Consider the following 15,604-nt stretch of genomic DNA (forward strand, 5'->3'; position numbering starts at 1 on the left):
TTATTAACCTAATATGCTACAATAAATTAAGAAAATAAACTCGAAGCTAACCTGAAAAATATCTCTCACTCCGACTTATATTTCAAATAGAGAATTGTGTGTTTATTTTCCAAGATACTATTCGAAGCTTTATTCACCACTTTGTATCAGTTTATTCTCCTAAAAGAAACATCAAATTTATCTCACTCTCACTCATCAACAAAATTAAGCCTACAAAATTCAATGTCTTTCATTTTCACTTCTAGATAATACTTCAATGGCAGTTACTTCTGAAGGTTTCCTGCATTTGATCCACCAATATTCGAAGGCAAGTGTAACAAGCGATATTCCAATACCAACGAAAATAATGATGAAGACACCTCCAATGTTCTGGATACTAATGCCATCAGATTGGTTATCCTGTTCATCGCATACTATCTTGTTAGGATTTTTATTCCACCATTTCTCTTTCAGATGCTCCAACTCTCTCATATTAAGGAGCATGAGAATGCTGTGAAGATAAATTAACTGTTAAGTGTCTCCAGAATTAAGTGAACTAGATTTTCTACTTCAATGGCAGTTTATTGTGGAAAACACAGTCTGCTAGATTATAGACCTGTTATCGAAAATATTTCATGAAGTGAATGATTTCTTCAAATTTTTTTCAATTGATTCTGCATTTTTCGAGATACGAAGTTAGTCCAAACACTGTCCTTTGAAGGACAAAAGCAGTGTCAGAGCCTTTAAGGGTACTAGCAAAATAGAAGCAACACCGCATTCGAGACTGTTCAAGTGAACATGAGAAATAAACAGAAAGAAAGTGGTTGATATTAAAGTAAAATTCAGAGGAAAAAGAGAAGCAACGAATAACGAATGTTATAATACATATATGAATATATTGATGAATCTATTCAGTGTGCAATCTGTTGAAATGCAGTTTGGAGTTAACTTTTTCAACACAATGATATATTTTATGCTATTATAATGAACGATTGATTATATTCCGGATATTTCAGATACCTTGAAGGACACTGCAAATTTTCACACAATGGCTTGTTATTCCTTTCTACATCGAAAAATGTAAGGAAACACCACAAGCGATGTTTGAACGCGAGTTGATCTGTTCTGAAATTCAGATAAAACCAAAATAGATCAAAAGAAACACTACCTACATCATTTCGCCTCAATATCTGAAATTTTCATATTTCGAGCTAATAATGATGACGATAGAAATCGACTCACTCATGACGAATGCGTGGACAAATTTAATCCTGTCAGCCGTCCGCCCGACCGTAGGTACAATAACTCCTGAACTAGAGAACTTTGTTAATGAACAAAATTCGACGAGAGTTCCGTAAATATGACGGTTCGAAATTTGGCTTTTCTGATACCTAATTAAAAATTGATTTTGAACGAGTTACCAGAACTACTAGAGAAAATGCAAGACCAATATTGGAGAAAATAATCAGACTTCATTCAATAAGTCCCGGCCTAACTGGTTAAAACTGATTTTTTCCGAAAATTCGACTTGATACATGCACCTCTAACTCTTCAATACTTTTTCTGTAGAAAAATTGGTCTTTGCTTTTGAAGTAGGCTTCAACTTCGGCAATCACTTATTCATTAGAACCAAATTTATTTCCTTGAAGCTTATCTTAGGTTTCCAAAAACTCAGTAATCACTGGAGGCCAGATCTGGAGAACTAGCTGGGCGTCAAGCAGTTGGAAGAGCAATCTTTTCGATTCGACTATGGTTTTCCTCGATTTGTGATAAGAAGCATTGTCTTGATAAAACAATTTTTGTTTGCATTTGAGGGCTTGGTGACAACAGCTCTCAAGTTTTGCCGCGGGTAAATTCTGAAAAACTGCTGGCAGGTGCTGCCAAATAGTTTTTCCATCTAGAAACCAATTGTAATTCAAAATTGCGCCTTTGCAGTTGGTGGAAATTAAGACGAGGAAAATAGTAATAGTTAATTGACTTCTTATATAATTAACAATTATCTCTGATTGAGGTCTGGGTTATCTACCCAGACCTCAATCCATTGAAGAATCCTATGAATAGTATTTTGAACTAATGTCTCGTTATATTATATAAAAAAAGGAAATCTGCCTTCACTTCCTCCATAATACATAATCCTTACATAATATTGATTTTCCCGCAAACTTCGAAAGTCCGCCACTAGAAAGCGCTCATTACCAATAAACGAATTAACCGAGAACATAATCTTCTATCTGCAAATATAACCATTCCACTCTGTTGTAGTGACCATTACTGAAGAAACCCACATCAAATTCCAAGGAGAATGCGATTTTTTCAGTAGAAGATATGCCCAATTTCGTTTTTCCTACTTCATAAAAAACACTCGACAAAATTCGCGTTTTTGACTTTACATTTTCAATATTGTGAAGCATTTAGATTCAACACAATTAACTATTTTTCCCTCGTCCCAATACACAACAATCACAAACGCTCAATTTTGAATTAAAAATGGTTTCTAGATGGAAAAATAGCACCATTAGCACCTGTCTGCAGTTTTGTCGAGTTTGCTGACGGCAAAACTTGATTGCTGTTGTCACCAATAATCACTATACTTTTGATATCAAGTAACTATGGTCCCATGAAACAGTCTTGTCAAATACCATTTGGGAATTTAATTTTTCTTGTGAAAAATGGAAAAAACGCATTGCAAAATAATATTTTTTTAACAACAAGCATTTGTGCAGGTACAAAAATCCTCGTCTTTGATTTGGATTTTTGTTGCCACCAGCACTCATGCTTCTTAATACGTTTTTTTTTTCGGTTTTACTCGGAAAATTCAGATGCCCTCATGATATTATTCACGATGAATTATTCGAACAAAAAATCTAAATACTTACGCTGTATTCAATTGGTTCTTCAGTGACGAACCCTCTGGAAGTGCAAGCGCATAAGGTTTTCGTGAAAATTCCTCGCCAACTGGTTTCAAATCACAATTAGTCATCTCCAAATATTTTATATCAGTTCCATCACCCAGATAAGCGAAACCTTCCGATGATGATGGAGAGTCTCTAACTCTTTTCACAGCTTCTTCCAGGCTTTTGGGAAAACCTGCTTGCGTCATTGCTATCCACATTTTAGAATACCTTTGACTCACTGGGTAGTCCCAAACTGCCAATTTGGCTCGTTCGGTATCATTCATGGTTCTGTTCAAGCTCATATCTTTCCAAATTCTGAAAAGGACAGTGAATATAGGAAATATTACAATAATTTGTTTCGATCTCGAGGAAATTAGGTCCAACTCCTCTCGTTTTAATGAGGAAAAGGATAATTTCATGGGCTATCAATTATTTGGTTTTTTAATTTCTTTTTCGAATTTTCAACAGAGTATTTCACCTTATTTCATTTTCACCAAAAATGTGTCTATTGAAATACAAACAGTGGCGGCTCACCATAATTTACCTAAAAGTTCAGTAATTATTTTCGACACCTCTTCTACAATATTCAAACATATACAAACATTTAAAAGCATATATAAATAATAATCACATTAAACATATTGAAATATGTTGTGTGTAGTACACAATAAATAATATTCAGACACTTCGATTGTTGTGGATTTACGACCCTCTGCAATTAAGAATCTTCCTGGATTCAGTACCCTTACAAACTACTGAGTTCTGAAGAACCTTCTTTTGAGGACTAATTACCATAAGATGGGTACATTGTCCTTCGAGCCGGATATTTATTTATTTATAATTCACGGACAAGCCATTTTACATTGAAAGTAAGAAAAAAAAAACAAAAGAACTAGTTCATGAAAAGGATAAATCTAAACACAGTTAAAAAGATTCCAAATATTTTTTAGGCTGGAAGATTGATATGTGTAATAAATCGATTTCAACACGATTGGCCTCTTTTATGGCTCTCTGAATGGGATTGTTCATACTATAATATAATATAATAAGTTGGATTGAAAGGGATATTGAAAAGATCGCAATACCTTAGAGATTCGTGTTAAGGCCTATTCACAATCAATGAAATGGTTTACAATTTCATGCACAAACATAATATCAAAATAATTTATTCTAGTTTTTAGCGGTTCAAAGATAAAGTGATGTACATATAATTATAGCTAAAAGTAGTCGCCGGAGCTTATGAGACTTTTCTCATAAGTCCTGGCGACTAATTTTAGTTGTTTCTAATACTTTTATTGGAAACAAATCATAACATTTGTATTTACTCAAGTGTAAAAAATTACCAGAAAAAACTGAATTATAGGAGTACCATTTAGAGAATAACCTTTCGATGTTTTGTTTATTATTTAAAGTAGGAAACATCATCAGTAACATAAAAATTTCAAGCGGATTATTGAATAAAAAAAAGGATAGAAAAAACCCATTCTTCTTGTTACATCTATATGCCAATACTCATCTACCTAACAACATTATTAAGGAATTTGAAATGTGATTCACCTACTCTGTACGTCCCGAGCCGCCACTGAACACAAACAGAAATATGCAAAGATTACAAAGCTCATTGATGAAGGAAATTCGCTCCATAAAACTTATAACGAAACAATTGAAACAAAACAGAAAAAATTATACAAACTCATAAAATCTCTTCTCTATATTTTTCATCCTCAAAAAGTATGTGGCTGATTGAGAACCATTCATTGGTGCATATTGTATTTTATATTGCTTCGCCAGGTCATCGAGTGACTCGATCGGAGTTTCTAAGCGTGATACAGTCAAAAAGGCAGCTAGGTTAGCAGTATACGAAGAAATTATTATAAATCCAAAAAGCCACCATGCTCCTGCTGCGAAGCGACCAGAAGAGTTTTTAGGAGCTTCTCCACCCCCTTGTGGTGTCAAAGAGGTCATACAAAACCAAAGGCATTCCTTCAAGGTGAAATCCCTGTTATCGTTGTCGTTTTCATATTTCTCTGGGTTGTTTCTGTAGCTCATGGGACTCATTCGGTCGAAAATCCAAAGCAGGAAACTGAAATAGGGAAAACTTTTTTGAAGTTGGTTTTATAAAAAAAATTAGGAAACGAAAAAGTAAAACATCATCATCACAAAATAAAAAAAAAAATTTCAAATGATATGAGAACAGCAAAATTAAATTATCACTACAAAAAATTGTTGGAAACTTCATCCTTTTGCGATTTATGCAGTCGAGACTGCTTATTGATAACAAATATTATTTCAGAAGTTTATGATATCGTTGGAAGTTTGTATTTATTTCTATTGAATGATATGGAAAATAACGGGTGTTTTTTTTCGAGGTATATAACTTTAAGTTGGCATTACTGTTCAAGATGGCGACCGATTTAACAGCTGTCAGTTGATTTATTCTCAGTTTGGTTTGGAAATTCATCTCAAATAGACTCACGCCTGAACAACGCTTGCAAATAGTGCAATTTTATTTCGAAAATAATGGTTCTGTGCGGAATACGTATCGCGCACTACGTCCACAATCGTCGACAAAATCGTCCATCAGAGCAGTTAATTCAATTAACCATGGAACGTTTTCGCACCACGTTTACTCTTATTGATAACTCGCATCCCCAGAGACGCCGTACGGTGCGTACAGAAGAAGCTATTGCTGCTTTATGGGCTGGTGGAATCATTGGTCCGTACTTCTTCAAAAACGATTATGGCCAGAACGTTACAGTCAATTGTAATCGGTATAGAGCCATGATTACTAACTTTTTCATTCCTGAATTGAACAACCATGATGTCTAGGAGCTGTGGTTCCATCAAGACGGCGCAACATGTCACACAGCTCGTGCCACAATCGATTTATTGACCGCCTAATTTCACGTTTTGGACCTGTGAATTGGCCTCCAAGATCTTGTGATTTAACACCACTAGACTACTTTCTGTGGGGCTATGTAAAGTCATTGGTCTATGCGGATAAGCCACAAACCCTTGACCATTTGGAAGACAACATTCGCCGTGTTATTGCCGATATACGGCCACAAATGTTGAAAAAAGTCATCGAAAATTGGACGTCCAGATTGGACTACATCCGAGCCAGACGTGGCGGTCATATGCCAGAAATCATATTTAAAATGTAATGCCACAAGATTATCTTGCGGATAAATGAAATTCATGTCAATCGAATAATCCATCGTTGTTTGATTGCAATTGAAAGTTCTATAGCTCTAAAAAACACCCTTTATAATATTGTTACATTTTTTCATGTGTTTTTCTTATGTCAAAGGCTTTCTTAGCATTATTGTCATTTCACAAATGAATATTGAGTTTTCATTCGATCGAATTAATATTTTCGAGTTATTGGAAACCTTATTGCAAATTCCGAAACCATTGGAAGGATTTGGCCACCTTTAATAATTCATACTGCGCATTTAGTCATCAAACATACCACCATAATTTCAAGACTCTAGGTAGTCTAGGTCAGCTTCGCCAAAATAGAAATTTTGCGTCTGAATCATAAAATATCGAGAAAAAAACAATGAAAAAATTGTTGTGAAATTTTTCTTTGAAGCCCCCAGTTTAAGATGCACCTAATTAAAATGTTCATAATATGATCACAGTGGTAGTTAGAACTCCTTACTATCAACAGTCATACATGTATTTGAAGGGTTGTTGCTACGTCCAGAAACAAGTCAAATCATTTGAGTTTCCCCTAATATTTTTGATTGGAGAATACGATAGTGAATTATTAACCACTCATTCTGGATTTAACCTGTATAGAAGAAAAATCTTGTTTGTTACCAAAATATCACCCGCTGAAATAAAGACTTGTAGATGGTTAAAAGAGAGTACATAAACGTCTTTACCTGGTGAAGAAATACGCAGCTATGATGCAGTACCACACTTCGTCCTCCAAAACACCCAAGAATTTAAATAAAGAGGTCGGAACATAAGGTATCTTCATCAGGATAGTAATGCCTACCAAATCGTAGTAAGGAACTGTGAAATCTATAACGCTTTCTCTCTCTTCCATAACAGATATTGGACCCAATCCAATGTCTGCTTTCTTATCCATAAGATCCTTGATCAGACCGTTCCAATGACCCTTCTCATCCATATGCCCAAATTCATTATTTGTCGCTAGAATAACTTCGTATTCAAATTTTGCGAGTTTTCCTATTTTGTCCATGAGGTCAATGCAGTAGCCGTTGTATCCTTTGGGATGTTCTGGGTCCCGGAAAATGAATGGAGTTTGCTGTAAAGATAATGGTTTTCGTTTTTCATATTATTCGATTCGATAATAATATCATCATTGTATATTTACTTTCTTAAAAAAATATATTCCTTAAATACAGATTTGTCTGGTCAATGAGTTTACTTTTTTAATTTTGAAATCTCGATATTCCTGACATTGTTCAAAATTAAGTTTAAGTTTGCATACGTTAATATTGTTTCAGAACCTGGATTATCGATTGATACGTTAACAATCGGTACCTCACCATAATTATCATGGTGAGGGGGAGTGATAATAAATTAGTAGAATTATCGATTGATATGTGACTAATTTATTATAGATTTAAGCGTTAATATAAGGGAGGGAACCGATTATCAGAGCATCAATCGATAAGCCTACTAAATTACTATCGATTGATGCTTTAATAATCGCTTCCCCCCGATTGATACGTCAATACCTAATCGATACTTCTCCCTTTCCCTCACCATAGTCACTATTTAGAAGGATTATCGATTGATACGTTAATAATCGGTACCTCACCATAGTTACCATGGTGAGGGGAAGAGAGAAGTACCGATTAGGTATTAACGTATCAATAGATAATAAATTAGTAGGATTATCGGTTGATATGTAACTAAATTATTTTCGATTGATACTTTAATAATCGGTTCCCCTCCCCCATATTAACGCTTCAATAATAATAAATTAGTTACATATCAATCGATAATCCTACTAATTTATTATAAATTAATACGTTAATACCTAATAGGTATTTCTCCCTTACCCTCACCATGGTAACTATTTAGAAGGAATATGGATTGTTAAATTAATAATTGGTACCTCACCAGTTACCATGGTGAAGGGGAGAGGGGAGTACCGATTATCAACGTATCAATCGATAATCCTACTAAATTATTATCGATTGATGCTTCAATAATTGGTTCTTCTCCCTTATATTGACGCTTCAATCTAAAATAAATTAGTCACATATCAATCGATAATCCTACTTATTTATTATCAATTGAAACATTAATAATCGGTACTTCCCCTTCCTCTCACAATGGTAACTATTTAGTAGGATTACCGATTGATACGATAATTATCGGCTACAGATTATCAACGTATCAATCGATAATAAATTACTGGGATCCCACCACAGATTACATACAACTTTGTTGGGTACCTGTATAAAGCCTTGAAGATAATTTTACCTTCGGCGATTGCAGGGAATAGGCGAAAACACATGTCCTAGATACTCAGTAAATAGCTTGATTCACACCAGTAAACACAGTCTCCGTAAATAAAACGCATCAAAATTTATACTTTCTTGACAGTATATGAGCGTGAGTAAAGTACAAATAAATATAATAGACTGTCAGCAAACTTATGAAAAATGCAAGGAATGTATAATAAAAAAATCTACAAACTCTGATTTATCGGTATCAACCGAAATGTAAATTTCGGTTGATAACAAATTATTAACAATATTCGTTTCAATGATAAAAGACCCCCTCCAAACTATATTCACCACTACCTTCATGATTCTAACTTCTGGATTGTACTAAACCATAATTTCCACTTAAAAAAAAAAACAATTGATAAAAAAATAATGTTAATTTACCTCAGCAACAACAACTCGATAAGTAAGAACAGCATGATATGAGTCGAATATTTTTGAATTAACATCACTTATATTGCTGTCAATTCCACCCATCCAATTCCCTACAGTTATCTTCCTCGAAACATGGCCTTGGCGAAAATCAATTAAATTTAAATTCATTTCGAATCTCATGCTACTTAACCCGTTGGAGACCACTACCAAGTTCCCAAAAGAAGGACTTTCTATCGTGTGTTCGGTTTGCTGAAAATTTGATATGAAAAATATTGCACAAATAAACTAAACTAGAAAATATCTATAATGAAAATTGAGAACCATTTTGAACATAACTTCCAGGTCTAGACCAGCACGTGTTGGTTTATTCAATTTATTATATTCATCACACGTTATATATTTGGGATTTTTCGTATAATACAAAGTTCCATCTATCATCATATTTCTGAAACAAAATATTCAAAATAATTAAATACCAGTTTGAACACAGAAAAATATAAATTATATCTTCACCATTTACATTTGAGTAAAAGACATACTAACTGACAAAGAAACTGCAACACCCAGAAGGAGCTCTTTAAATTTTAATTTTTTCTTGGTAAAACATAGATAGTATAGCAAGGAGTAAATGATTGAATTTGGAGGAAAAAATCGGGAAGGTTTTTTCATGTAAACAATTATTGTAACTCAAATACTGTAGTCGTTTATTGCAAGTTTTTTTAATTTTACAACGAACCAGCTGTTCGAGGAGATCAAAAGTCGATGTTTAGTTGTTTTTGAAATGCCTAGAATACGTGTAAGCAGAATTTATAGCTAACTAAGTGGATTTGAAAGAGGTCGAATTATTGGTCTACGGGAGGCGGGGTTGTCATTTCGAGAAATCGCTAACCGTACGAACAGAAATCCAACTACTGTCATGAGATGTTGTCAAGCGTGGTTTGATAATGCCCAAAATCGAAGAAGAGTAGGCATCGGACTTCGAAAAGGCACAAATGAAGTTCAAGATCGACGTCTAAGACTTATGGCCATTAGAGACCGATTTGCGACAACTCGATCTTTGGCTGATGAGTGGTTAGGGGAACAAGACCATCCTGTAACTATCCCAACGATTTACCGCCCTATAAGGTCTTTTGGGCTGCAGCATAATCGACCCAATCTTGTGTTACCTCTTACGGTTGACCATCGCCGACAACATTACAGTGGTACAAAGAACGTCAACATTGGAATGTGGCATCAGGTCGTCTTTTCTGATGAATCTCGATACTCCTTGGGTGCACATGGTGGCCGAAAAAGGGCTAGACGACGTCAGGGAGAAAGACGTGAACCTCAGTTTGATGTTGAGTGTCATGTACACTGGACAGTAGGCGTTATGGTATTGGGTGCTATTGCTCATGCAAGTAGGTAACCTTTAGTCTTTATTCGAGCTAATATGACAGAGCTGCGTTACCTTCAAGAAATAGTGGAGCCATATGTTCTCCCTTACCTTAATCGGCTCTAGAATCCAATATTTCAGCAAGATAATGCTCGACCTCAGGTTGCCAGAGTTAGTTCAAACTTTTTCGAAGCGACTCATGTGAATATTTTGCCATGGCCTCCCAGATCCCTTGAACTTTCACCCACAGAGCATGTTTAGGCCATCATGGGCAGAAGGCTTGGAAATTTACCCCAGCCCCCACAATAAAAATTGGTTGAGACCACCGCTCAAAAATACTTACCTCACTGTGAGGAAAGCTTGAATACTCAGGTCAAAATAAAAACTTGCTGTCATTTCGGGTTTACCGTCCAAAAAATATGTTTTCTTCAGAAAATCCAATCGACTCTTGAAGTTTTTATTCACTGATGGTTGTCCAAAAAAAAATTGTTCCGTTTTTGATTTCACATTCCAGTAGATCGCCTAAATCTTGAGTAAGAATATAAAATGCGTATTTCTTGTTCTTGTTGAATAAATTATGTTTCCATGCAGAATCTAACACCAACTTGATGGTTTCCAAGCTACCCAATATGAAAAAGTTCACCAAATCGAATTTTATCATCCTCAAAAGTTGTTGATCTATTTCTGTAGGATTTATTTCCGAAATAAGGTGTCTTGTAGCTATGTTTCTGAGTAGTGATTGGTGTTTGTGGTCCATAACTGAAAATTCATCTGAATTAGACCCGAAATTAAACTACTTTTCAGAAAAAAACACTTAAAATCCAGTGTTCCTTTCAGGTAAATATCTGGGGTAGCAGTGCCCTCCTTTGAGCTATAGCTGTTACCCCTGAAGGAAGATTGGAGGGGCCTAGATTCAGTTACGGCGTTCTACTTCACGAGCAAAAAATGCACATGTTCAAAATTCGAAATGCCTAATGAAAATACATTTTCTTCAAATTGAAATTTTCCAAAATATTTTGATACTTTGCCTCCCGTAACTTTAAATTGCCCCATGGGGGAAAATTTTCTGAAAAAAACACTGTTAATATCCCCCATCGAAAAATCATTTCGTGAAAATCTCTCAATTTTTGATATTGAACACACAAAAATAAGTCCAACGATAGTGATACCTCACCGAATGTTTTATCATACATAATGGCAGCACTTATCATTAATTGTCGAACAACTAATTTCCTTATCATCTCAGGAATAAGATCCGCTGGAGGAGATACTTGAATCAAGTATTTTCTCTCGATTATATCCAGATTGTTCCACTCTCTAAGATCTCCATTTTGGCCATAAGAAGCACTAATTGTTGGCAAAGCCAAACCTCGTGTGAATATTTTTACAGTTTCAGAGGCCATATCAGTCATCGTAGTATCAAGTACCAGATGTGGTGGTCGTTTATTGTCCAACATTCGATGATAATTTTCGCATACTGAAAATAGAAAGTCCAACTCATTTTCTTTCAAATCAATAATAATTATTTTAATATGAGTGCGTATTCCTAATATACAGAGTCATTTCATCATTCAGGAAAAAGATGTTATGAATCGACATCTTCTATTCAAATAATGTTAATAATTTTTTGTATCTAAAAAAATATACACATATCGTCAAAAGTGTTGACCCCATAGGTTATTTTCAAGAAATAAACCACTTATGTTCTTGAAATGAGATGAATATTTTCCTCTATCTCAACTGTTTCAAATCTTTGTTTTTTTACTCTTTGCTTTATTCAGGATGAAACAAAATAGGAAAAATGAAAAAAATCCGAATGTATCGATTATTTATTTTTTATTCATTACAGTAATTCCATAACTGAATCCAAATTCATCTTCCTGAAAAGCTTAACGTGCCCAATTGGATTAATGTCTGGTGAGTTTGCTGGCCAATTCATTCTTAGGATATTGTTGTCTTGAAGAATTTTTGAACCCTTCGTGTGTGGTGGGGAGACCAATCATTATACCTCCCAGCACATTATTGATCCACCTTGAAAGGGCACAACTTTCCGGTTGAAGTTGAGTGGCTCTATAGTCTGCCTGGACCTCTCCAAACCCTTTCTCGTCGACTATCACTTTGTAAACCGAATCGTGACTCGTCCGAAAGAAGTACGTTGCGACATTGTGGTGAAAGCCAGTCTTGGTGGTGTTCTGCCCATTGCCGACGGGTAGCTCTATGTCCAGGTGATAGCCGAGGTACTCTTAATAAAGGTCTTCTTGTCCTTAAATTTGAGAAATGCAACCGTCTCCTTGTGGTACTGGTTGAAATTATCAGTCTATAGGTCCTCAAAAATTACTTAGAAAGGTTTTTATATATATAGTTCGATTCCTTCGAGTGAAATTTGCGATATAATGGTCTTCCCTTGCAGATGTTACTCTGGGTCGACCACTCACCGGTCTCCGAGCAACGCTGCCGGTTACCAGGAAAAGAGGCACTATGCTCCTTACTGAAGTCCGTGTAATATGGTAACGTAGCGCATTCTAGTGGTTCGACAAAGCTTCTTGCTGTAGGCCAGAATCTTTTTGCCAGGTCAAACTGAGAAATTGGAAGTCCCGGCATTATTCACGGAATATTCTCGATATTATAACTCTGGGTATTCGCTGAAAACTTATTAAACCTGTATTCTCCCGAACAAGAAACATTTTTGCTGGTTTATTGTTTTCATTTAAGTGATAAGATAGTGAAGATTCCACACAAAAAAAAATTGTCATGTTACATTCAACAAATTGAGAGTTGATAGAGGGGGGCAAGACTTTTGACGATGTTTGTATATATCTATGCAAATAATAGGTTGAATATTCAATATTATAATTATGTATCACTCACAAGATTTCAGCATTTCATTGGAATCATTATTCCTGTTCCCAGAAACTCTTGTAACTTCCAGTTTCAAGTTATACTTCCCACTTTGTTCTATATATCCAATAGCCGAATTAACAGCTGACTCCGCTACTTCATTTCCTTTTTCATTGACGTATACTAATGAGAATAAAATTTCAAAAATACAACCCTACTTTATATTTCGAATTAAATGGATGCATTTTAACATTAGCAATCAAAAGTGATTGAATAATAAGAAATTTAAGGTCATCAGTAGTCTCAGTAACTCCAAAGAAAACCAGAAAATTATCACTCACTACTTGCAATTACATTTTTCCTAGATTGGCCAACAAGTGCAAAATTGGAATTTGCAATTGTGATTTATTGTTCTAGTATTTTCTGGGATTACTTTGACTCCTGATCAGATTATGTTTTAATTTTTAAAAAGAAAAACACTGTTGCTCCGGATATCGATGAGCAAACATATCTTCATCTGTTACCTTTTGAATATAGGGAAAATGAGTAGGTAATTGTCAAAGGAAGGACTCACAAAGGGTAATAACGAGAGGACTGCTCCAGCAGATGTCAATAAGTATCATTGATGTAAAGACACCAAGAAAAATCATCTTGATTTTGTTTCTACAAATTCAGACCAAATGCTATGTTTTTCTATTTCGCAGAAGTCAAGATATATGTGAAATCAATAACATTATACGCCCAGGTGTCTTACACAACTATCTACTAGGTCTAATCTCACTTCGTCCACTGTAATTGAGGTTATCAATACTGGACCGTATGAAGGAAATATGAAGAATTATTGAAAACAGTCACTTTCATAATTATCCCACAAGAGGTAGATTTTCGATGAAGACGAATTATTGCTGCCTCACTGAAACCTGAAATGGTCCCATTACATGATTATTTTATGAACTCTCATAATATATCAAGAACTTTGGTTAAGCTATTATAGTGCAACATGTATTTTATAATCTTGGGGAATACTTTTAATTTTACCACTGTTAGTATCATTTTTAATTTTTCCGTTTTTATCAAATTGTGTATGACGATTATCAATTGTAGGCATAAATAGGCACAATAAATTCAATTCAATTCAATCCCTAATTTTATCGTAAACTATAATGATATAATATCAGGTGTGTGAATAAGTCTTTCCCGTTTTTTGTAAGAGATGGCACCACGAATACTGTGCGAGTATTTAATGGTTACATATGTCATAATCAAAGCTTATTCATCTGTCAACAATTCCACACTAACACATTAGTTGAAATTTTTTCGCATCATAAATTTTTGAAATCGTGAAAATGTCGAAATTTGAGCCGAGTCGACGTCATTTGCGGGAAGTTTCACTTTATTGGTTCAATTTGAAGAAATCTGCTGCCGAGGCGCATCGGTTGCTTCAGGAAGCTTATGGAGAAGGTTGTGTCGATGATTCAAGTGTTCGCGGATGGTTTCGACGCTTCAAAAGTGGCGATTTCGACGTGGAAGACAAGGAGCGTTCCGGGCGGCCGCAAATCTTTGAAGATCAAAAATTGGCGACTTTGCTTGATGAAGATTCGTGTCAAACGCAAGAAGAACTTGCTGAAGTATTGGGAGTTGACCGAACAACCATTTCCAAGCGTTTGAAAGCCATGGGAATGATCCAAAAGCAAGGAAATTGGGTGCCGTACGAACTGAAGCTGAGAGACGTCGAACGGCGTTTTTTCACTTGCGAACAGCTGCTTCAGCGACATAAAAGAAAGGGTTTTCTGCATCGTATCGTGACTGGCGATGAAAAGTGGATCCGTTACGATAATCCGAAGCGAAGAAAATCATGGGGACTACCCGGCCATGCATCATCATCGACGGCCAAGCCAAATATTCATGGCGCCAAGCTCATGCTCTGTATATGGTGGGACCAGCTAGGTGTGGTTTACTATGAGCTTCTGAAACCGAATGAAAGGATCACAGGCGAGGTCTATCGATGACAATTGATGCGTTTGAGCCGCGCACTGCGAGAAAGACGGCCACAATACTCCGACAGGCACGACAAAGTTATTTTGCAACATGACAATGCTCGCCCACATGTTGCACAGCCGGTGAAAACATACTTAGAAACGCTCAAATGGGAAGTCCTACCCCACCCGCCGTATAGTCCAGACATTGCTCCGTCTGATTACCATCTCTTCAGATCGATGACGCATGGCCTGGCTGACCAGCACTTCCATTCCTACGAGGAAGCCAAAAAATGGGTGGATGACTGGATAGAGGCCAAACCGGTCGAATTTTTTCGCAACGGGATTCGTATGTTGCCAGAAAGATGGGGAAAAGTTGTAGCTAGCGATGGCCAATACTTTCAATAATTCATTTGTAAACATTTTTTCACAATAAAGGCTCAAAATTTGAAAAAAAAACGGGAAAGACTTATTCACACACCTGATACATTAAAACCATCTCGAATCAAAAAAAGTTTAGCACGATAATTGACGGCGATGATTATTCTATTCACATGCAAAATCTTAACCCGATCGGATTTTTAATAATTTTTTTTTTATATTCTTCTTGAATTCTTTATGGTTCTGGTTATATGATCAACATAAAATTTCGCAGGCTTTAAGTTGTGATTCTAC

The 15,604-nt window shown here is 35.6% G+C and overlaps 1 protein-coding gene across 1 annotated transcript; it reads right to left on the bottom strand.

Moving 5' to 3' along the window:
* Positions 1-219: 219 nt before the first annotated feature.
* Positions 220-15,428, bottom strand: LOC123674544 (ionotropic receptor 25a-like). Its single transcript, XM_045609446.1, is given in 11 exon segments — positions 220-490; positions 2,856-3,188; positions 4,567-4,956; positions 6,764-7,152; positions 8,753-8,992; positions 9,065-9,188; positions 10,459-10,598; positions 10,600-10,874; positions 11,290-11,592; positions 12,984-13,167; positions 15,411-15,428. Coding segments are annotated over 11 exon segments (2,667 nt in total).
* Between the last annotated feature and the right edge of the window lie 176 nt (positions 15,429-15,604).

The sequence above is a fragment of the Harmonia axyridis genome, chromosome 3, assembly GCF_914767665.1.
Source record: "Harmonia axyridis chromosome 3, icHarAxyr1.1, whole genome shotgun sequence".
Taxonomy (NCBI): domain Eukaryota; kingdom Metazoa; phylum Arthropoda; class Insecta; order Coleoptera; family Coccinellidae; genus Harmonia; species Harmonia axyridis.